Source organism: Taeniopygia guttata, chromosome 8 (assembly GCF_048771995.1).
Source record: "Taeniopygia guttata chromosome 8, bTaeGut7.mat, whole genome shotgun sequence".
NCBI classification, from domain to species: Eukaryota; Metazoa; Chordata; class Aves; order Passeriformes; family Estrildidae; genus Taeniopygia; species Taeniopygia guttata.
In genome coordinates, this window is record NC_133033.1 from 29,206,337 (window position 1) to 29,228,853 (window position 22,517).

General features: G+C 48.5%; 1 protein-coding gene across 1 annotated transcript in view; it reads right to left on the reverse strand.

Moving 5' to 3' along the window:
* The window catches only part of PRRX1 (paired related homeobox 1), a 38,029-nt gene that overhangs the window by 6,152 nt on the left and 9,360 nt on the right, over positions 1–22,517 (reverse strand). Inside the window, exon 2 of the mRNA XM_072932906.1 lies at positions 1,103–1,278. Coding sequence (XP_072789007.1) covers positions 1,103–1,278 — 176 coding nt within the window. The remainder of the gene's footprint in view (positions 1–1,102; positions 1,279–22,517) is intronic.

Sequence of the window (22,517 nt, forward strand, 5' to 3'; positions counted from 1 at the left end):
GCCACCAACCATCACAACTGGCTCTGCTGCTTGCCCATCCCCTGCGGGCTCTGGGGAAGCTGCCTGCTTCCCTGGCTGTCCCTGGGAACCCGAGGGGTGGCATAATCCTGGTGCCTGTTCTGACCAAGCCCTCGGTGTGGGAATCTAGGGCTTCCCTTTGGCTGCCCTGGCAGGTCTGGGACCCTGGCAGGGGTCAGGAACCCCCCTGGACAGAGCCCCCAGAGACACTGTCTGTGATCTCTATCCATGGAGAGGAGTTTTCAATCTTACAGGATGAATTACAAGCTTTGAGTGTTTGATATAAGTAATAATTAAGTGTGACACGGGTGCAAAGGTAAAATTTTAGATTTCTAGATTAAGGGTTTGGAGGGGACAAGATGGAGGAATTGGGTGTGTCTTGTCCTTTTTCTCCTTCTTCATGCTCTCCATGTTTCACTGTGGTGTTGGCATTTTTCTATTGGTTTAGGCTGGGGACACACTGTTCAACGTAGATGATAGATATTGGCACATTATTGTAAATATAGCACAGGTAGTTTCTGGTATTTAATGTTTGTAACATCCCACTGAGGGCAGAGCCCCACACGCTGCCCTGCAGGACAGAGCTGCGGCAGGGCAGCAGAACATGTTATAGATAAGCAAGAATAAACAACCTTAAAAACAGCACAGACGAATTATGGCTTCTTCTTTGGCAACGGGGCAGAAAGACAGAGACTTTCTACAATCTCAGAATCACCAATACCCACAGATTCCGACACCTCGGGTGAGGGGCTGGCTGAGGGACACGGGCGACGTGCGATGGCAGCAAGGCCTGGCAGTGCTGCCCAACACACCGTGTTCCACGGTCTGCTTTGACCTGCAGAAGGTGCAGGCCTGCAAGCTGAGAGCTCAAGGCAACATCAGCAGCCTGAGCATCCAACATCTTGGCCATATGGGCACACCTGAGCGGGCAGCTGGAGAATGGGGTGGCGGGTCAGGCCTGGCAGTCTCCCTCAAGGCAGGAGCTTGGTGACCCTTGTGTGCCACACAGACCTCAAGGATTTCTGCTGCCTGGCTGGAGTGGCCCCCAGGGTGAGGCGTGCCTGGGTGTGAGCCTTGGGATTACCTGAACTCTGGCTTCAGTGAGGTTGACTCTGCGTGCGAGGTCTTCCCGTACGAAGGCATCGGGGTAGTGTGTCCTCTCAAAGACCCTCTCTAGTGCCTGCAGCTGGCTGCTGTTGAAGGTAGTCCTGTTCCTCCTCTGCTTTCTTTTCTTCTTCTCTTCTGAGTTCAGCTGATCATCTAGGAGAGACAATTGGGGATGTGAAAAGTGAGAAAGCCACAAAAAATCCACAGCCACGGGGTGAATGACCTCAATGGTTTCAAGAGGGAAAGGGCTTAGGAAGGGGCTTGCACAGTTTTAACCCCACAGGTTAACCACACTCTGTTAGTCCCCACATAAAGAGGAGATGGAAAGTGCATTGATCCCAAGCATTTATTTGTTAATTCCACTGCATAAGACTTGTGCCGGATCTCTTAAGCTACCCCATGTCTCAGCTTCCTTATCTCCAAAAAACAGCAAAAGAAAAAGCCCAAAATGCATCTCCCCATTCCTGAAAATCCCGGAAATCTCTTCTGATGGCAAAGAATGATAAAGCCCTGTTCTCTCTGCTTCAAATTTCCAAGGACTGCTCTGACTGGGATGTAACACAGCTCTCTGGGGTAAGAGCACACTCTTGGACGCTGTTAGTGAGGAGCAGCTGTGCCCTCTGCAGCATCCTCCTTGCCTTGCCGAGCCCAGCAAGGTGTTGAACAACCACCCATAAGAGCCCATATTCTTTTGTACCTCGTTTGCATTTACTCAGAAATTAATCAACACATCTGCATCATGCCAGCATGTGTGGGGTGCCACCGAAAAATCCACATTACCCTGGGGGGACCTGAGCCAATATTCATGTCAGCATTAAAGTGCATTAATCTCTGAATACATAAAAGTGCACAAGCTAGTGAATCATATTCTAAGTTCATCACTGTACATCTTGGCCCAGGTGACAGTGTCACCACTGAGAGTGCCAGAGCTTGACCTGCTATGTACAGATGGAGAACAACCCCTAAACAGTTACTCCTTTTGCCATGTACAAATGTGACAGCTCCTCTTATCCCCCTCTTCTCCAGGGGGCATGTAAGGCACAGGCTGACAAGGAAATTAAAGTCTGCAATTGTTGTCCTCACCACTCATTTGTGTTGCTTTTCACAGCCCATCTGTGAAAAGCAACTGTACCTGTACACCTTTGGAGCAAGGCCCATCCATTTGAGAACAAAAGGACATTCCTCTTAAATTAAAGCATGGTTTTCAAATTCCTTCAGGTTTACAGTGCCTTCATCCCTAATCCTCCTCCAACAGCCTGATGATCCCCTGATGAAGGCTCCTTTCCAGCCTGGGGATTCCTGGGTGCAAAAACACACCCTTGGTTTTTCCATTTCCAAGAGGAAGTGTTTGGAGACCGGTTTTTAACAGGAATGCTGAGTTGTAAAGCTGAGCTGGAAAGGGACTGGCAGAGTCGGGAATGTGCAAGGAAAAAAAGCCATGTAGGAATGAATCAAAGCAGGGCTACAGGTGAATCTATCAGCTCAGGTGGTGGGAAGCAAAGCAGTGGAGCAGAGGGATGGCATTGAACTGCTGCTTGTGCAGAACGCCCTGCACACATTTCTCCCTGCTGGAGGGTTTAACGCTGTCACAGGGTCCATCCCCTATAAAGAAGAAGAAAACCCCTGTATGTCCCTCTCCACTCATTACCAAACCCTTCTCAAAAGGGTTCAGCTATTTCCCCCTGGCTCTGCTGGTGAGTTTCGACATAGCTGTGCTGCTGTGCACCACACAACACAGCAAACAGAGCCTCAGGGCATAAACGTCCCTCCAAATGCCACAAACACTGCAAGACCAGCTGCTGGAGAGCTCAAAGACAACACTGCCTCCTTTGGAGCTACCCACTTCATGCCATATTCTAATCTAAACCCCATCTATGCAGAGCATATGAACAAATCAACCAAAGCCTTTGGGACCCCTTCAGAATCCTATCCAAGCCTCTGAAGCATCATTTCTGCCCAGAACACAACACCCGGCTGGAGGGAACACGAGTCTGGCCCTTGCTGGGTCCTGCGTGACAGCCACACATGAGGAAGGGTGAGCACATCCCTCTGGGGAGCGAGGAGAAGGGCCAAAGTCTATAGAACACCGGAGAACAAGAATTCCCCCTGCCAAGCACGTTAGCACAATTTGCCTGGTTTCCTCCCGGCATAAAGCGAGACGCCGGTGATTCAGAGTTCACCTCGTAATTACTGAGCCCAAAAATAGCCGGGCTGGGGGACAGAAAGTGTCCGTGCTGGGTGATTCATGGCTGGGTCACTGCTGCCTCAAGCACCCCAGCCTGGGCTGCCACGGAGCAGGGATGTCAGTCACCCCCTTTTTCCAGGACAGAGCTGCATGGAAGTGACAGCAAAGCAGGACCTGCCACAGGGAGTTGTGGAATTTTGGGATCTCCTGTCACCGCACCTCTGGAACGGCGCGAGATCCAAATGTCAACAGGAGCGACGTGGGTAGCAGGGGAAAAAAAATAATAACAGGATATTAACGCAGAGTAGCACAGGGTTGGTCAATCCTTGTGTCTTGCCATATGCTGCTAAGGAGGGGCTGCACACACCTAAACCCAGCCTGCCTGCCAATGTCATCTTGCTCACAGCGCTCCCCGGCTGCCTCCAGCGTGTCAGCACCGTGTTCCTTCTTCTCTGACATTATTTCTTTATCAGGAAACAACCCTGAACCCTGAAAAATGGTATTCCTGAAAAAAAAAATGGTATTCCTAAACAGTGTTGACAGCATGAGTGACTGGAGTCAGCAGAAACAGAGAGGAGAGGGAAACAGCTCTAAAGCTTTTTAGGTAGGTCAGAAGTCTTTCATCAAGGTTCTTTTAATCAGAAAAATTTTCTTACACTCGGCATTCTCAAAAGCTGAGCAGCCTGCAAATGTGCCTCGCAGAGAGGTCGAAACGTGCATTCTCCTCTCAGGAACCCACTGCTGGAAAATCTGGGAATTTCATTGCCAAATCCCAGCCTTCCATGCTGGGACCACGTTTCCTGTTTCCACATTTGCATTTTCCTGTGTTATTTCTACCTTTCCCCATAACTTGCAGGTCCTGGTGTCATACACAAGTGCACCAAAGCATTTTCAAGTGCTCCTAAATGATTCAGCATGAAACACCCTATTCTTTTTCCCTCTTGCAGCGAGGCAGATCCACACTTGCAGACACTGCAATCTATTCTCCTCGCTGCACAATGTCTGTCCCAGTGCCTGTAACTATTGCTGGGGCACTACTAGGCAGCTCCTCTTGGAATGCCACATTGAAAATTAAAAAAGCCCAACAAAGTTAAAAAAAACAATCCAAACATTAAATTAAATTAAATTAAATTAAATTAAATTTTAAAAAATCAGAGTTGAGAATTAAATGCCTACGTAGGAGTTTCAAGATTGGTATTTTTTCATCAATACTTACAACCACAACATATTTTAGATTTCCAGTTTGCAGGAATTCTTGTGCATATTTGCATTCATTCCAGGTCAGAACAAAAGCTAATTTTCAGATGGGATTTACATTGTGTGGGCAGTTTGGAAAAGTTTTGACCAGTTCTATTAAGTCCAGAACCAGCTATTATAGTTCATTAATTGGATCCGAATCGAAAGTAAACCATTGGATTTAATTAAGGGAGGGACAGAGACACTTAACCACAGTATAATGTATGGTAAGGCAGCAAAGATTTGTCACATCAGTTATAGAAACTGTAAACTGAGGAAGGATTCCAGGAAGAAAATAAGGACTCACACTCTTATCACAGCCTTCAAAATAAGAAGCTAACATTTGAATACAGATTTAAGAACAAGCAAGACAAATGATTTCACAGTGAAAAAAAAAAAACCCCTATAAATTAAAAAGGCAACAACTCAAAACCCTTAAAATAAAAATAAAACAAAAACAAAAACCAAAAAAAACCAAACCAAACAAAAAAAACCCAACAAAACACTGTAAGCAAATGAAAGAGAAAGTTTTATTCAGATTGGTGGAGAAAGAAAGGAAGAGGCAGAATAGAAGCGAAAAGAACAGGGTTTTTTATTTGGTTTAAACTTAAATTTCATGAAGCTTGAATAGAAATATTTCTGGGTGTTCCCCAGCTCTGGGCAGGCTCCTCTCCCCAACATCAGCCATCCAGTTTATAGCCCATCACACACTCCCAGTCCAGTTTTACCCACGCTCTGCTTTGCTTTCGATTCATGACATCCCTCCAAAACATTCCAAGACTTTGTGAGCAGGGCAGCTTTGTCAACTGGCATCATAAAATATCCAAAACCAAAACCCAGACCCAAAATGTTTAATCAAAGCAAAAGCAAGGCTCCAAGCAGAGGAATGGGAACACACAAAACCCACAGGGTGACAAAGCCCCACTGATGTGAGACAAGGCTCACTCGGTTTTCCACCCCACTCCTCCCGAGGGCTCGCTGTCCAGCAGCAGCATCCATTGTCTTTGCCAGATGTGAGCAGGGACAGAAGAGGGGCAGGGGGACATAAATGGATAAGATTTCATGCCCAGAGCTGCCTGAAGTATCTTTCTTTCTAAAATCTCCCAGGAGAGAACGAACTCCAGCTCGTGCGTATTTCTGCGCGCAAGAAAAGTGTTTCAGAATGGAAACGAAGTTTGACTTCAGGGCACACAAATGCTATGTGGAGAACGTGTAAGGACCCCACAGCAGCCATTACAAATGTAGGCAACATGGAATGAAGATAACACTTAAATAAAAGTAAATATCTTAAGGTAGGAGATGCCTATTAAGTCATGTACTTCAGTACAGCAGTGATACCGAGCCCAGCTGTACAACAGTGATAAGAGCAGGTTTTTATTCTGAGTATAGGTCAGACTGTAGAGATTTTTAAACTATCATTTTCCTCTCATTACACAACACTAGCTGAGCTTTTTTCCTAACCTCTGCTGTTTGCTTTTTTTCCCTGCACTGTCTTAATGTTCAAATTATTTCAATTACAGAGAAAATTCAAGTATCCAAAGTTCAAGTCTTGTTAAGAGCACCAGGAACACAGAAAAAAAAAAAATGTAACAAAGAAACAGATGCTCTATTTCCATTAAGAGCCATCTCTTGTGATTATCTCTCAGTAAGGTTCAAGTTTTGCACATAAATAAGAAGTAGTTCTGTGCATGAGCACGAAGCTTCAGGAAGGTGACACCGAATTTTTCATACCAAACCTGAGTTTTAACATTAAACAGAAAAACATGCATATTTTCAGCGTTACCCGTGGGGCTACAGCAGTTCCTCTCTGAAGTGTCTGCAATGTGGGACCTATCAGGGTGATTTTTAGCTGCTTGCACACAAACAATTACAGATCATTACAGAGCTGTGAATGGCTGCTGCGTGGATAGCAGGGAGAGCCCTCTATCCTTTGAAGGCCTTTTTAATAAATCCCTACTTTATTCCTTTAACACTGACTAGCCTCTGTTCTAGGTAGCCTCTCAAGGTATCATCCTGTTGCACTTGGCTCTGCCTGCCAGGCTGTCCTCCCTCAGGACAGTGGCCTGAGCAGAGGGAGCTCCCAGCTGCACTGGGGCCAAAGGAGACATTCCCAGGGATTCAAGGCACAGCACAGGCAGTGACTCTTGGCCCCTAGATGAGGTCTTGGAGTTGTCACTTTTTTCCAGGTGGAGAATCTGTAGATGCCTCCAAGCTCCTGAAAAGAGTTTCCAGCATGCAGTCTTCACCCAAACTTACCAGGCACCAGGGACTTGAGTGCAGAAGCTTTCCCCGTGTTCTGGTCTGCAGGGGTAGGGTCCCATCAAAATCCCAACCTGCCCTGCTCCTGATCCACAGACAGGGCAGCACGAGAAGCCAAGAGCCCTATCCTAAGGCAAAAGTAAGCCAGAACTCCTTTTCAGGGTGGTTTCAGCTCTGGTGCTCTGCCTCTCATCTGGTGGCAACCTGTAGAGCACATGGGCAGTTACAGCAGCTAAGATGTGAGCTTTCTCTATTTCAATGTTCCCACTTGCTGGAGCTGACAGACAAATTATATTTGGGGGAAAAAAAAAGAGTAATCATTATCCCATGGAAATCCAGAGAACCTCCCTGGAAAGACTTAACATTAAGTGTTAATTATTGGGAGAACAACATTTGCGGGAGCAGAAGTTTATATCCTGTGCAGAAATTGCTACAAAGCCATGGAAAGTCCCCCGACATCCCACAGACCATTCTGAGTTCTCCTGCAACAGTTCTGTTTTTATATTCACTAGTGTTTTCCTTCTGGGCATCCTACAGCTCATAAGGCACATGGCTTAGTCCTGCTCTTCTAACAAGCCTTTCCGACGGGTCTTGGGGTCAGAGTGTTCCCATAATACAATAAGCACTGTATGGATCTCATAAGCTCCAAGGCACAGTATGTTATGTGTTTGGAATTCCTTGTATGCTTTTATACTTTGTTTTACATATTGTAATTTTTATATGCATTACCACATTGATCCTTGGAAAATTAATTTAAAAAAAAAAAACCAACCCAAAAAACAACAGACATAATCAAAAGCAAACACATGCATTTAAAAGCCTGCCAGCGGCAAATCGTGTTCTGTGAGACTGCACTTTGTAACTGACAAAGACACCAAACCACCAGGCCGTGGCGGAGATCCAGCAGGGTGGATGCACCAGGCTCGGGAGGAGATGGGATCCAAGGGGGCTGAGTTCCCCCATGTCCCCCTTCACATCAGCCCCACGCTGCAGAGACACCCGAGCCCCGACAGAGAAGTGGGAAAGCACTCGCAGAGCTGTGCCGGCCAAACCCCATCACCACATCCCAAAGTGTCACACCCCGAATGTCCCAGCACAGCACTGAGCTGCCACGGTGCCAGTGTGACCTCCAGAGCTTCCCGAGAGCCTCTCAGCCTCCACAGCTTCCACATTCCCGGTTTTGATGCCCTGTGAAGGCTGACCTAGAACAGAGGCTGGAATACAGAATAAAGCAGGGATATATTAGGAGGCCTCAAGATGAACCAAAATGATCACAAAATGCATGACTGCACACAGGGTCTCCCACTTTTGTAAGTTCTGCTCCATTTGCACATTGGAGTTCATTGTCCAATTCCAGCTTTAGCCCATGCAGTCCCATCCTGCTTGTTTTTCTCTCTTCAGCCCACGTTGTTTGTGCTCTCGGGCCTGAGATTTGGATCATTCGTCCTTGGTCCCCAGCTAGAGAAGGAATTGTTTTGTCTCCCATCCCCTGATATGAAGCCCAGACCCACACACTAAAGCAGCACAGAATCTGAAAAATATAAAAGCTAAAACCTGAGGTATCAGTTTCAGATCTGGATCAGTGCTTGAATGCCTGTGAACTCACAGCCTTGCAAGGTCAGGGGCTTGGCTTCCAACACCTCTCCCCATCAGCTCCCCTTCCTGTGCCATGTGTCCTGATGTTTCATCTCAGGAATGGCATCGATTCAGCACAGATCAAACTTCCCAACCTCCGCCCTGCTCCATCGGTATCTTCTCACTCCTAAATACGCCTCTCCACGTTCTTGATCCCCTCCCTGCCGCAGTTCATTCCAGAAAAAAAGAACAAACCCTTAATAAAAATTTCTTATTTCCTGTCCAGTACCCTTTCCCTTCCCTTCTCCAAAGACTTGAAAAGCCAAGCTGTGGGACACTGCTCCCTTTCATGCACACATGGTGTGCTCCAAACCAGCACATCAGCTCAGAGTGTCCTCCAGAGCCACCACTGCTGTTAGCTGGACTGCAGTTAACCCTTTCCATGCAGGAGCAGGCTGAAGCATCAGGAAGACCAATATCTACATCCACCTGGATGTACCCCACAAGCTGCCTCAAAGACATCGGCAACAAGCACCACTGCAATTAGGACAGACATGTTACTAATCTATTTTCCACACTCATATCCCCCTGAAGTGAGCTCCGTGGGGTTACACGTTATGCAAAAGCCACACGGTATTATTTCCACTTGCTCCCCTGCTGGAATTTCCTAGTGTCCCCTTCTCTTTATGTATCCCCCAGACCTACAGCTCGCCGTGAATCACGAACAGGTGGAAGCCATGAAGCGAAGATCTGGCACCTGAACTCTGGGCAACTCTGCTTTTAATAAATTTATTCTCGCATTTAGAAAAAGTGGCCAAAAAATCGTCATGAACTTCAGCTAGAAAAGCTTTCAACTAAGGAAAATCAGATATTTTTGCAACAAGCTGACTAGTGCAAAAATAAAAAGGAGGGTGAGGGAAGAAAAAAGAAAGGGTTTTTGTGTAGACAGAAAAGAGCTGCTTTGGGGGGGATTTTTTTCCAGTCCACATATCCCTTGCAGATGAACCACTTGGCATTTCAGCTGGCTCATTTCCAAATGCTGTGGCAGCCACAAGAGTCTTGCAAAAACTCCCCAGCAAGCTCCTCGCAGGGGGAAAGACTGACTCAAGCTGAGTGGCTCCATGAGTGTCTCTGCTCATCCAGGTCCCCACTGTGCTGCTGAGAAGTGCCATTATCCAACAGCCATCCCGACTGGATCTGGAAATTCACTTGCATGGGTGTTTTGCTATGTGGGACCTACACAAACAGACTGATGATGACCAGTGGGATGCACATGCCAGCTGGCTCCCCTAGTAGGCAGGAACACTGCTCCCAATGGATATTTCATCTGTGTATTCCTGGAATATCCAGGACTGCAAAGGACATGGCATGGAAGGGCTGTGCCAGGACCACAGGGCGCCACGGGCCAGGAGCAGGGGAGGCGAGAACGGCGGCGAGAACACGGCAACGAGCTCTCCAAAGGCTGTGCTCCCCTTTCATTAGCATCCAAGTACAAATGTGTTTCAAGGAAATTGGACCACCACCACCCCTTCCCGAGCAAACTGGACTGGAGCCGCTGCAAAGCTTTACTTAGAAATCCATTTTTTTTTTACTGCTAATGGATTTTATGGGTCCCTCTTGATCACAACTGGAAAAATGATGGCATCCAAGGTCCAGAAATAACATAACTTGAGCCTGGCTCTCAGCATCCAGCCCACCTGCCTTTTGCAAGGGCTGAGCATCCCGACCAGGAGCACACTCCTTGGGTGGGGGATAAAGGACCTTAACAGTTGCTGCAGGAGGCAAAGGGATCAGAGCATGTAGGACATTTTTGAACAACTTTCTCCTTCCCAGGTCCACAGTGAAAACCTGTTCTTCTAAGGAGAAGGGACAAAGAGGCTGCTGCTGGTGTCTGGGAGATTTCTGTTGGACACAGGGACATCCAGCAAAACAGGAAGGCAGATGGGACAAACCATGGGCTCCAGGATGCTCCACACCCCAGCTCTGCAGGACGCAAAGGGAAATCAGGCTCAGACCCCTCTTCATCCTCTGCCTCTTCTGGACGGCGAATGCATTTCACATTAGCTAATAAATTGCTACATCTTATGTTTCTTAGCCTGCTGGAATGATGAATATTTTGGAATGTATTTTGAATGGTTCCTTGCCAGAGTGGAACAATCATCCAGAAATCTGAAATCAGAAAGCTGAAGAATGAAAAGCCCTGTCTTTCCAGAGTTCACCGCAGTTTGAAAAGCACAGCTCCCAGCAGAGGAGGCAAAATAATGATTATGAGACTTCCCGTGAATTGAGGCCCACAAAGGATATGTTGGAAATGACAATCCTTAATGTGGAGCAATAATTTTTACCTCCAGGTGATGAATATATTATAGGATACCTGTTTATTCCTCGCCTTCATCTGCCTGAAATGTCAGATACTCTAACCTGGAGGATTGAATCATTTAGGGGTCCTGTGCAGAAACGTGGGATAGCTCAGCCACAAAACCCCCCTTTTGGTCTGGTGTAGGGTTAGCAGAAAGCTGCTGCTGCTTTAGCAAAAATTTAACACAATTTAAGCCCTCTAGCTAATGAATCACATCCACTGCCAGACCAGCCACATCCTCACCTATCCAGCAGCACCTCAAGACCAGCAAAAGGTTGAACAGCTCTCTGAAATCAGTTCACATGGATCATCAGCCACCAGGGCTGAGCCAGCTCAGCACAAACCCCAAGCCTGGATGGAAAGTCTCCATGGATAAAGAGACCAGAAGTGGTCTGGTCTCACTGGAGCAGCTCCAAGAAATAAGCTTTTCTCTCCCCCATAGAGATGGGCTGTCTAGACACATTGGCAAGGCTGCACTGCCGAATTTGCAGTGCTGCATCCTTCTCACATCCAGCCTGTCAAATACAGCAAATTCCTGTCCCCCAGCCTGTTAGCATGGGCATTTTTTCAAACTTCCCCGTGTTACTCATGTCCAGAAATGCCATTATGTTTAATGAAAAGTTTTTAAACAGATTTCTCCATACGTGCAGGATGAAATCTTAGATTTTCTTTATCAACCCTCTGGCAAAATAATTTATTATTTCATTAAATATTTTTTTGCTAACAACTAAAGTAAAAATAAAGTAAATCGGGTATCAAGTATTTTTAAGCCAAGAAACACTGATATGTGAATATGATTTGCGATGGAAATGTAGGAAAAAAATGTTCTCCAAATAATCAAAATACTACTCAGAAAAACCTTTGGGAATTAGGTGATGTTTTTCACTGGAAAAACAATGTTTGAGAATATTTAGAGAGCTTAGCCTCAAGGCCACATTTAACACCGTATAGAAGTGCAGATTTAAACCCATCCACATCAAAGCCGACCTGAAATAAGCAAATTACCTTCCACCAGATTCAAGACTGCAGGGGTGATTAGTGTGAGTTACACAATTTCTCCACCCTCAGAGGTCCTCAAAGCAAGCTAGAGGAAGGTGTGCCAGGGCTAGTGTAGGTCAAAAAGCACATGAAAATTCCATATGGCCCTGGAGTAGAGGTGGACTGTCTCTTTGCTCACAACACATGCAGCAGCCCCATGCCTAGAGGGGTGCAGACAAAAAACGAATCACCTCCAAATAAATCCCAAGTGGGATGCACTGGCATTACATTCACGCTGTTGACCTTCACAGCAGAGAAAATAAAATAGCAGCAAGTAATGAAACCACTTTCAGTGTGTGGTATAAAGGAACACAGAGCAGCTGTTTCATTTCAGCTGCATGCACAAGTGATAGCTGGTGAGTCCTGCAGCCCCGTTTCCCAGCCACTGCCAGTGCTAGCAGTGCACAGAGCCTCAGGTCACCCCACTGCTGCACTACAGACCCTCCCTCAGCCTCACTGACCTACTGATCCCACACCTGGGACTTGGATTTAGACAGAAGCATCCATGGGATGGGCTTTCTCTCTGCCTCACTGCAGCACCCCTCAAGGGGACTTCAGAAACCACCTCATCCCTAGGAAAGAAAGCTCAGCTGCTCCTGGCTGCTCACAGAAACCTCAAGAGCTTTCAACTTCACTTAGGAAATCTCCACCAACCTCTCTGGTCCCGTGAGCAAGTGTGCAGGTGGTTCCCTGTCAGAGGTGGCTTCTTCCCTCTCCCTCTCCTTCATGCAGCTCTCCACACACCTCCCAGAAGAGGGGACCAAGGATGGCCAGCTGAACACCCTCTCTGGCCAGCCCCAGGGCCCAGCCAGGCTCTGGACATGCTGAGCTGGAACCAGTGAGTAGCTGTGAGCAACCAGAGGCTCCTGGCCACGGGCCATCACTAGCCCAGGTGCCTGTGGGCATGTCCTCCAAGTGGCCCCACAGCCCATCCCACTCACACCAACTTTCCAGGCTCCCCTGGAACCACAGATTGAATTCAATTCCTTCATGGGAATCCATCAGCATCCTGATGTGCCAACAACTGTACCTGCAACCTGGACAGAGCCTGGGTTTTCTGGTACAGGTCAGCTGCAAATGTCCTTCCATCCCAGGCTCGAGGGACACTCAGAGTGGTGCTGGGTGCACTGAAACATCCCCCACGCAGGTCCTGGAAGATGCAAATTGCTACACAAAGCCCACTGCCATGCAGCATGGTGTAACAAAGATCAGAGCACCCAAAGAACCCAAACCAGCTGGGAGAGAATTAAAGCACGACGGGCTGGTCCTGAAATAGGCCCTCTTTTTCTTTTAAGCACAGCTCATTAAATGTTTGCTGGAAAAACAGAAAAGCATTTTCCACAGAGAGGAGGACATCCAAGAAAAGCCCTTTTGGACATAAATTGGCAAGAGACTCCCAAGCATTTATCTTCAGCATAGAATGTGCTCTGTCAGGAGGGCTGTAACTAACAATACCCTGAAAAACACGCCACAGACTTCCACTGTATTTTATTTGGCACTAAGGGGTTATTCCTCAACACAAAGTATTCGCAACTGGCATCGGTTAAACGAGAAATTACAACCTTCAAAAGACTTATTTAGCATCAGCTGCAGAAAGTATGGAATTTGCCAGGGGCTTTGATGACAACAGATTATTCCCCATAAAACGCTGCAAGCGCACTCGGCGACAATGCTCGGCACGAGCTGCCGGTTCAGCGGGGGGATTGGGAATTCAGCATTTCCTGCCCCTTCTCAGGAGGCTGCTGCCTGGTTTGGGACTGGCCATATCCTTCTCAACTCTCCAGCTCACTGCCAAGCTCAGCCACAGGGCTTGGGACACAGCGAGCTGGTTCCTTGCTAAGCTGATGGCTGCTAAACTCTAAGCAGGCTGCAAAGATACCCCGAGCTCATTCGCCCCACAGCTCGTTAACTTTAAGAGGAATATGAGGGAAACATCCCATTCTTCCAGGCTGGATGGTCAGATGGGATAAACTGAGGTCAACAGCGTCGAGGTTTGGGAGCTGCATCACCTCCTGATCCTGCACAACTCAGCCACAAGCCAGGACAAAAGGCAGCCTCCCTTCCCTGTTCCTGGATTATTCCCACCTCCCCGGGAGGAGGAAAGAGCTCTGCCACCAAACTCCTCAGGCCCTCAAGCTTTTTTCCACTCAGGCCCTGGAAAAGAAGATCTCAGAGCTGGGAATTCCTGCTGGTGTTTGCTCGGGATGAATGCCTGTCCACGCAGAGTGCACGCAGGAGAGAGCACGCCTGGGGAAGGGAAAGGCCATCCCTGGCTGCCTGCACTGCACCGGGGCTATCTTTAGTTAACCTGGAAAAAGTGACAGGGATTCTCACAGTCCAGAAACAGTCTCCACCCTGGCTCTCAAGGGGGGCTCCAGAGAGGTCAGCCTGAGCTCTGTTTTCCTGCCACAAACCTGGAGCCTGCTCGGTGAGCTGTAAAACATTCCCATCCCTCTGCTTGGCAAAAGCTTTTCTGTTTCCTACACCAGACCTACAGAGACAGGGGTTTATTGGGCAGATGCCCTTTGTCTACCTTGTCCTGGAAGGAGATTTAGCCATCCACAGGACTTGTGCAGCACCAACAGAGAAGAAAGGGGAAAACAAGTCCTTTTTGCAGGCAGCTGCAGCCCGTGGCATGCAGCCTGCCCACTCCAGCACCTGTAAAACCCAGACTACACCAGTTAACCCCTGCTCCTGCAAGGCCAGCAATTGTCACCTGGCTTCAGATTCAGTGTGTCTGTGAGTCTTTACAGGACTGGGGAGCGCTTTGCCATGGCTGTGCCACTCAGAGATGTTCATGCACAGCAGGAGCAGCCAGAGCAGGACCAACCTAAATATTCACGCATCCTAAGCTGGATCCTCCCAGAACTGTGCTACTGCCCCCGCTGGAGATCAGCATCGACACAGGCTCCAGACTGGCTGTGCCATCTCTCTCTTCTGCTCTTTTTTAACCTTAAAGCTGGCTGAGTCTCATCCTTCCGCCGTACACGCACTGACAGAGTTGTGCTTTTTTCAGCTCAGGTTTTAACACGACCCCAGAATCTGAATCCTAAAATAAAAATAAAATAGATAATTAAAAGCCACGATCCTTCAAGGAGTCACAGCAGTGCTGAGAGTGGGCTTTGCTCTTGCTGTGCTGGCGTGGCACATTCAGGTAGTGACAGTCTTCCCATAAAGGCTCTGGGCACTCTGTTTAGTGAACCAGGCAAAAGCTGGCATCCTGGCAGTAATGGCCTGTCATGAGTCAGTTGTTTTGTTTTAAAAGCTGAAGTGTGTCAGCTAAATCCTCCTGCAAAGCCAGGTGTTGCTCTAGCCACTCCCAGTCAGGCACAGAACTAAAGGCTGAACCGCCCAACTTGAGACAATGCACAGGAAAATCTCAGCCATTTCCCGGTCCGCAAGTCAGATGGCAATTTCTATAGGGCAGAGCCTGGAAGGCAGACCCTGGAGTCCTCTAGGGGAAAAAAAAGGCCTTTTAAATTTGCTCTCCCAAGCCAACATCATCAGATGAGTGTCCCGGAATCCTGTTTTATTTCCCAACCTCTGACGGGAAGCAGCGCATCAAACCGCTGTCATCCGCTGCCACGGATCCTGCCCAGCTCACAGCGGATGCACCGACCACTCCCAGCTCGCACTCTGCTTTTACTCACCAGATGGTTTAAGTGCCCCCTGACGAACAGAGACACTTTCCTGAATCAAAACCAACAGGAAGAAAACCCCAAGTCTCCACACAAAGTAAACCCAAGTTGCATTTCAACCAAATCAGGTCCCAGCATTAGAAGAGTTACAGGAGCTGGAGATGAAAATCTCCTTTTAAGCTGGAAAACTCATCCCTGATGAAGGATGGATGAGTTACTAAAACAAGTATTACATTTGGCTCTGGCTAACAGGACTCTGCTCAGGGGAGTTGAAATATTCCCAAAGATTATAATTTATGCAGAGCTGACTTCAAGTCCTCTTGCTTGCTGAGCCCAGGCTGTGATAGAAACTACAGATTTCTCCCACAAACCTCTTCTGTTGGTCAGGCATTTGTTTCTCAGTTGTTCTGGCAGTTTTATGGAATTTACCACCTGGGCACAGAGGTGATAAAACACCAAAACCCTCAGTCCTGGGCATGGGTTGTACCCTTTCCTCGTTACCTGCCGGCCTATGGCCAAAATCAGGTGTCCCATCCTCAGTGCCTGCCTCAGGAGCCCTGCTGCTGCACTCCTCCAGAGCCATGCCCACAGAGAAGGGTGCCCACTGCCACCCTAATCACAGATCTGCCCCATAGCTCCACCAACACTGGCTGAAATGGGCCAGGCTGCCCCAAAACAACACCAAATCCCTGCAAGTGCCCAGACAGCTTTGAGGAGTCCTGTCCCAGCGGGCAGCCCCGGTTATGGGACCAGCCTGTCTCACTTCCACCTACTCCCCATGCTTCCAGTTTTCACACAGAAATGGCTTTGACTTCAAATGTCAAAGGCTTGAAACCCAAACACTTTAGAAGTTGCTACTGATAGTAACCAAAGGGCTTAGAGGAGGGGAAATGCCTCCTGTTTGCTCGAGCAGAGATGCTGCTCCTGCGCCATCTCCTGCTGCGTGTCTTGCCCTTAAACTGCAAAATCAAACAAGAGGGAAAAGCTGCTGGAAAACCCTATCAAAGATCTGTCCCTCTCTCCTGGCTTCCCATTCTCCCTGCTCCCTGTGCTGGCTGAGCTCAAGGCCAGCTGTGCCTTGGCCCTCTGAAGCAGCCACAACAGAGAGGAAGGACATAAGGACATCCTCTCCTCAGGCCCAGCCAGCCTGGAATGCGTGGCAAGCAGGAGAGAGGCAGCAATGGAGAAGAAGCCACGGGGCAGAGCTCACAGCAGCCTCCCACAGGAGCTGGGTGTTCGGAGAGCAGGCGGTGCCCTCAAATCCCAAATCCCTCGAGGTGCCTTCCAGAAGGGCAGCCCAGCTTTCCCAGCTGGCTTCAACTGGCTTGCCAGAGGAAATGCTTACAATGCGACGCGCTCTTTGCCTCTGATCTCACGGCAGTTTTTGAGGAATTGGCCAATTTCAACCATGTTTTGACCATTTGAACAGAAATCGTGAAGTCAGTTCAGCTCCTATTAGTTTTTTGAAAACTTGGTGGCTCAGTAAAAGGAAAGAAGATTATTAATGTCAGCAGAAAAGACCAAGCAGCTGGGTGAGCCCAAGCTTTTATAAGACACAAGAACCCAGAGTCTTACACTGCTGCTCTAACAGAACAAAGGAAAATGCCAGCAGAGCTCAGCCCAGGTTGCTCCATGGGCATCCCTGGAGGTGCAGAGTGGCAGGAGCAGCACTGACACCCACTGCCACCTCCACATAACCCCTCCCCACCACCTTCCTGGTAAGACCAGCACTGGAGGAGCTGACTGAGAAGACCAAGCTCCAGATTTTGGTGTTTTTAACTACTGATTGTGAAGAAAGCCGAGATGGAGACGATGGGGAGTGCAGCATCACCTGTACCTGCGTGCCCTGCAGGGAGGGAATGCATTCCCCGCTTCTGGGGGGACACTGGCCACCCCACCCCGGCCATCCGTGCTCCAGTCCCCGCTGCCACAGACCTTCCTGTGGGCTCGGGCCAGTAGATGGCACCAGAATAGCAGAAAAGCCCCTCTGCATCTCCCACATCTCCCGCAGCACCATCCCTGCCCCAGCACGCAGGGCACGGGGCACTGGCACCAACCCATGGTTGCCAGCTCTCCATTTTAAAAGCCTGTTCAGAGCTGACTTCCTCGGGGCTTCCAAAGCTCTATCACGCAAAATCCGGGAGAAAAAAAAGAGATTTCAAACTAAGAGACACCCTGCCTTTTGGAGGCTTATAAAATATCTTTTTTTTTTTTCCTCTTGCAACTTAGATGCTACTTTTAAATGAAACACAGAAACAAAGTATTTACCCAAAGCATCTGCTTTCTCCGTAATTGCTTCAATTTCGAGAAGGCTTCCCCTATCCAGCCAGAACTGACAGAAGTTCTCTGCCTGCTGCATTCGAACGGGGTCTGCATTTCTTGATGTAGAAGCGATTCACTTGAGAAGTGCTGGGCTACATTTTCAGATAGGAAGGTTCTCTTCTCTTTGGCTCTTGTGATTGTCAACACTGTTAGAGGACAGACCAGTGCTGCTTCCCCAGCAGCTTCTGCTGTCAGCTAATAACAACATCCCTGACACCAGCGGGTCGAGCATCATCTCAACCCTCTCAAAACGAGCAACAGGACAGGCTCAGGCAGGGTGGGCATTTTCCCCAGGAGGTACTCGCCTCTCTCTTGCATACCAGGTGTGCAAGAATTTTTCTCTTTACAAAGAAGATGCCCCAAAACAGAATTAAGAGCCAGTGCACATCCTGCAGCAAAATCACAGAGAGTTAAGGATGATCCTATTCCCATTCCTACCTTGTGGTACCTCCTGATCATCAAGGTGAAAAACCCTGTTTCCAGAAGGACCTGGGCAAAGATGATGGTGGTCTCCAGGGATGGTCCCTGCAGGACAGACAGGATTCTCCCAGTCCCTGTGTCAGCTGTGACATGTAACGAGATGTACGTGGGCACTACGTGGTGGCAGCCAACACCCTGGAGCTGCAGGCATGGCTCTGCCTGGGGCAGGTCTCATGTGCTTAGGGAGGCACCAGCATTGATTCAGAAGCTTGAATCCTGCTTGGAGGATCTGGGGCAAATTCAGAGACCACCTGACTTTTCACACCCAGACTGAGTTTTGAACATGGCTCAGCCTAGCAAAGTTTTAAAGCAGTTTGATTATTTTGATCTTTCCCCCACATCCCCGTTATTAATCATACTGAAGGAAAGCGTAATTTCTCCAAACCAAACCACTTGCCAAACCATTTCTCGGCACATTTTTTACTCAATGTCCCTTCTAGGAACAGAGCACATTTGGAAACTTCCATGACTTGTGCTCCTTGGCCAGCAGCACATCCATGACCACATGTCCACAAACACCGAGCATGGCTGGAAAATGACCATGGCAGCCAGGTGGAGAAAGGCTCCCAATGCCATGGGCTCAGTGGTGGAGCAGAGAACCAGCCATGAAGGCTTTGTTTTATGAACCTTCCTGGAAGAGCTGCTCTTCTGCAGCTCTTTGGGCATTCCTGGTTCAGCAGCTCTTTCCCTGCTGGTGACAACTGAATGTGCAGCAGAGTGTGGATGCAGGGGATGGGCGACTGCTCTGATCATCCCAACCCTGCAAACCCTTCTGCTCCCTTCCCTTGGTGCCAGCCCTGCACAGCCACCTCTGACCCCCCCAAGGAGCTCACCCCACCACTTCAGAGATGCTCTGCATGAGGATGCTGAGCACGTTTATCCCTCTTCCCACCACTGATTAGATTTGCAGCTCTCCCTGTTTTCCTCATTTTTCCTGGAGCTGGCAGGGTTGCAGCTACAGGAGGAGCTGCTCACTCAGAGCCTCAACCTGGCCAGGAATAGCAGAAATCACAACTGTGTGAAGGCCTCTTGCATTCAGAGCTGCAGTGAACTCCAAAGAGGTCCTGAAATACAAGAGAAAGTTGGGCTATTCCCATGGCTGATGTTTGCCCTTCACAGCCCTGCAGAGGCTTTCCTATCTCTGTTATTCCTAACAGTGGGATTTTGGAGAGGGGATTGTCCCATAACCGTGTGGCAGCTGGTTCACATAAGGGCCTGAGTTATGATCAGAGATGAGGACATTGCTTTCCTGTTGTGTTTCTCGCTATGTTTTGGTTCAAACCTGTAAACAGACTCGTACCAAGGGGATCTGTGTTCTCCATCTGGTCCTGTGTTCTGATTTCCTGGCAGGAACATCCCTGACATCGGATCGCGCAGCACATCTCCTGTCCCTCAGCCAGAGCCCAGAGCTCCTCAGTTTCTGTGGGAGACTCAGCCATAGCATTTCACCCAGTCACCCCACTGCTGAGACTGATAATTCATGCCTGACAAAAGCTGCTCTTCCAAAAGGGCTTCCAGACATTCATGGATGCAGCAGCCAGTGCTCTCCTTTGGAGTTATTTCTAGTGATTACACAGCATCTCACAGCTAAAAAATGTGTTTCCTACCTCCTCTGAATGCATGTCTGGCTTTTGCTCACAGCCACTGGCTCTCATCCCACCTTTTTCTGATAGATTAAAGAGAGGAAGGAGAAAGACTTCTACCTAGAAAGTCACAGAAACGTGGATTTCACTCCACTATCCCAAGTGTCTGGAAGAACCCTTGCCACTGCATGGCCCAAAAGGGGCAGTGGTTCCTCACACAATCTAAAGTGCTCCCACTCAGAGCGGAGACCAGGGAAGCAGAGCAGAGAGCAAAGTCCTTCTGAGGATTCCTGGGGAGCAGCACCATGGGTGTAGCAAGAGAGGCAGGGAGAACAGGGAGCTTGGCATCACAAAGCAAGAAAACCAGGATTCAGCAGCCAGCTCCACACAGAGTTCTTCAACCCCCCCAGAACAAGGCATCCCCTTCACTTGCTGTGACCTCCGCCAGACATCGGCTCTCTCTGGTCAGAGGAACACACAAAATGCACAAAGGCAAAAGTGAACCCATCCAGACTGATGAAGGGCAGCTTTCTGGGGTGGTTTTCCTGCTAACCACATCCCAGTTTTTCTGTTCCATCATTCCATCCCGTGACTGTGACCCTTCCCCATCCACACTCAGCTTGATGGGTGCCTCCTGCCCCACAGGCATCCCAGCTGAGCACAGCACAGCAACCTGCCTGGAATGTGGGGGAAATGCAGAGGCAGCACCATTGTGCTGGCCAGAACAGATGAATCTCAGGATTAAACAAGTCCCCACTAAAGTCATGCAGCCGCTGAAATTTGGGAGGATTCCCTTCCCAAGGTAGGATGAGCTCTACGCTGTTTATTCCTTGACATGTTTGTCTCCATCACATCTGTGACTGAAGTCTCTTCCAAGGTTTCCTTATCCTCTCTAGACCTGGGATGATTTCCCTACTGCCTCACATCTGCAGTGGCAGTAAGTGGGCTTGAAATTCAGTTCATACTTGAGCCTGAGCACCTCTTCCTTCCTTTTAAACTGGAGCTCTCTTTATATCTTCTCTGGACTCTTTCTGACTCAGTTTGCACCTTCCTTGACACACAGAGCCCACCTGGAGGCCTCCCCAAGGCTGAGCAGCACAGGGAGAGGATGCCCCACAAACCAGGCAAAGCTGTAGGACAAGCTGGGGGTGAAAAACTTCTGTCTCTCATAAAGATGTGGCGTTCTGCATTGAGCAGGAGAGCTGGTCCAAGGCCAGACAAGCAGATTTGCAAAAGGCATGGATCCACAGCACTCCAACAGAGCCTCTTTGCTCCCTGTTTATCCCCCCTGACACCAGCAGATCCCGTGCTGCCCTCCTTTCCAGGGAGAAACACTGCACTGTGACATGGGGAAATCTCTGTGATCTCACCAGAGGAACATGGGCAACCTCTTCCCCCAGCAAGCCAAACTTCTCTACTGGGAATCACTGGTGGAGACGAGATGGATCCACCCCTGGGGGAGCAGCTCCCCACAGCTGGAGGGCTTGGCTGGTGGCAGGGCATTGAGCAGGAGGGTTTGCACCAAAATAGGCCATTAGTGAGGACGTGGGGTTCTGCATTCTTCTCTAGGCCCTGCATTTTCCTAACGGGAATGCCTCAGAAAACCCAGTTGGGGGGAAAGAGGAATTTACAGTTCCCTTCCAAAAACCAGTCTTTGTTTGTTTGATCGTTTTTTTAAATGATCGAGTAACTTGTGAATACATTTTCTGATGATTCCCACATCCTCCCAGCTGGAGAACGGTTCATGAACAGACTCCAAGCTCTGTAAATGAGCTTGTTAGTCATAAGTCTTCAAACAGGCTTGATAAACAACTTTCAGCCTGCAGGATATTCATCAACCATTCTGTCTGCCTGGTCTCCTGACACTAATTTATTATTTACAATGAGAGATCCCGCTCCTAAATCACAGGTGATTGTTTTGGTTTTTTTTTTAATGATTAGTTGATTAAAAAAAAAAAAAAGAAAAGAAAATGAGGAGAAACAATGAAAAACAAATCACAAACAAGCATAGTGCTGCAAGCACTTATTCCTGAGCAGTCCTCCTAGTTTCCATGACACGTATCAGAAGTTTTCCAAATGAAACAAACTGTAAGTAACGATCTTTTTTGGCCAAGTATCAAGAGCAGGCTGTAGCCAAGAAAAAGAGTGTGACCATCCCAACCAGCCGCTGGGAATTTCACTGCCTGCCACCAAACACTCCAGGGACCTTCCAGCTGATCAGCACGTGCTGCTCCTTGCATCCCTTGGGCTTGTGGAGAGCCCAGGCACTGAACATGTTCGGGAGATTCACATCCACGTGCAAAAACCTAAATCTGAAAGGTATCCCAGCCCACAGGTGGGTTCACACAGCAAACAGCTCTGGCCCCAAGGGCATGGGGTGCACTCAGGAGCATCCAAGCATCAGGTGGGTTCCCTGCAGGAACAAACCTTGCTGAGCATACTCCAGGTCTTGGAAAGGCATATTCTCTATGCCAACTCCACAAAGACAAGCAGATGAAATAGGAGTTTGCTGGGGATGGTGCAGAAGGAGGAGAATCTTCCCAAACTACTGTTTAAGCCAAGCTGTTACATAACACACATTGCCAGAAAATTCCAAAGGCCCAGTTGTTGTACCCAGTTATATTAGTAGGAAAACTGAGGCATGGCAAGGTGATCCTGAGAGGGAGCATAGAGTAAAACAGACCTCAGGATTCTGTGGCCAACACACAAAGGTGTAT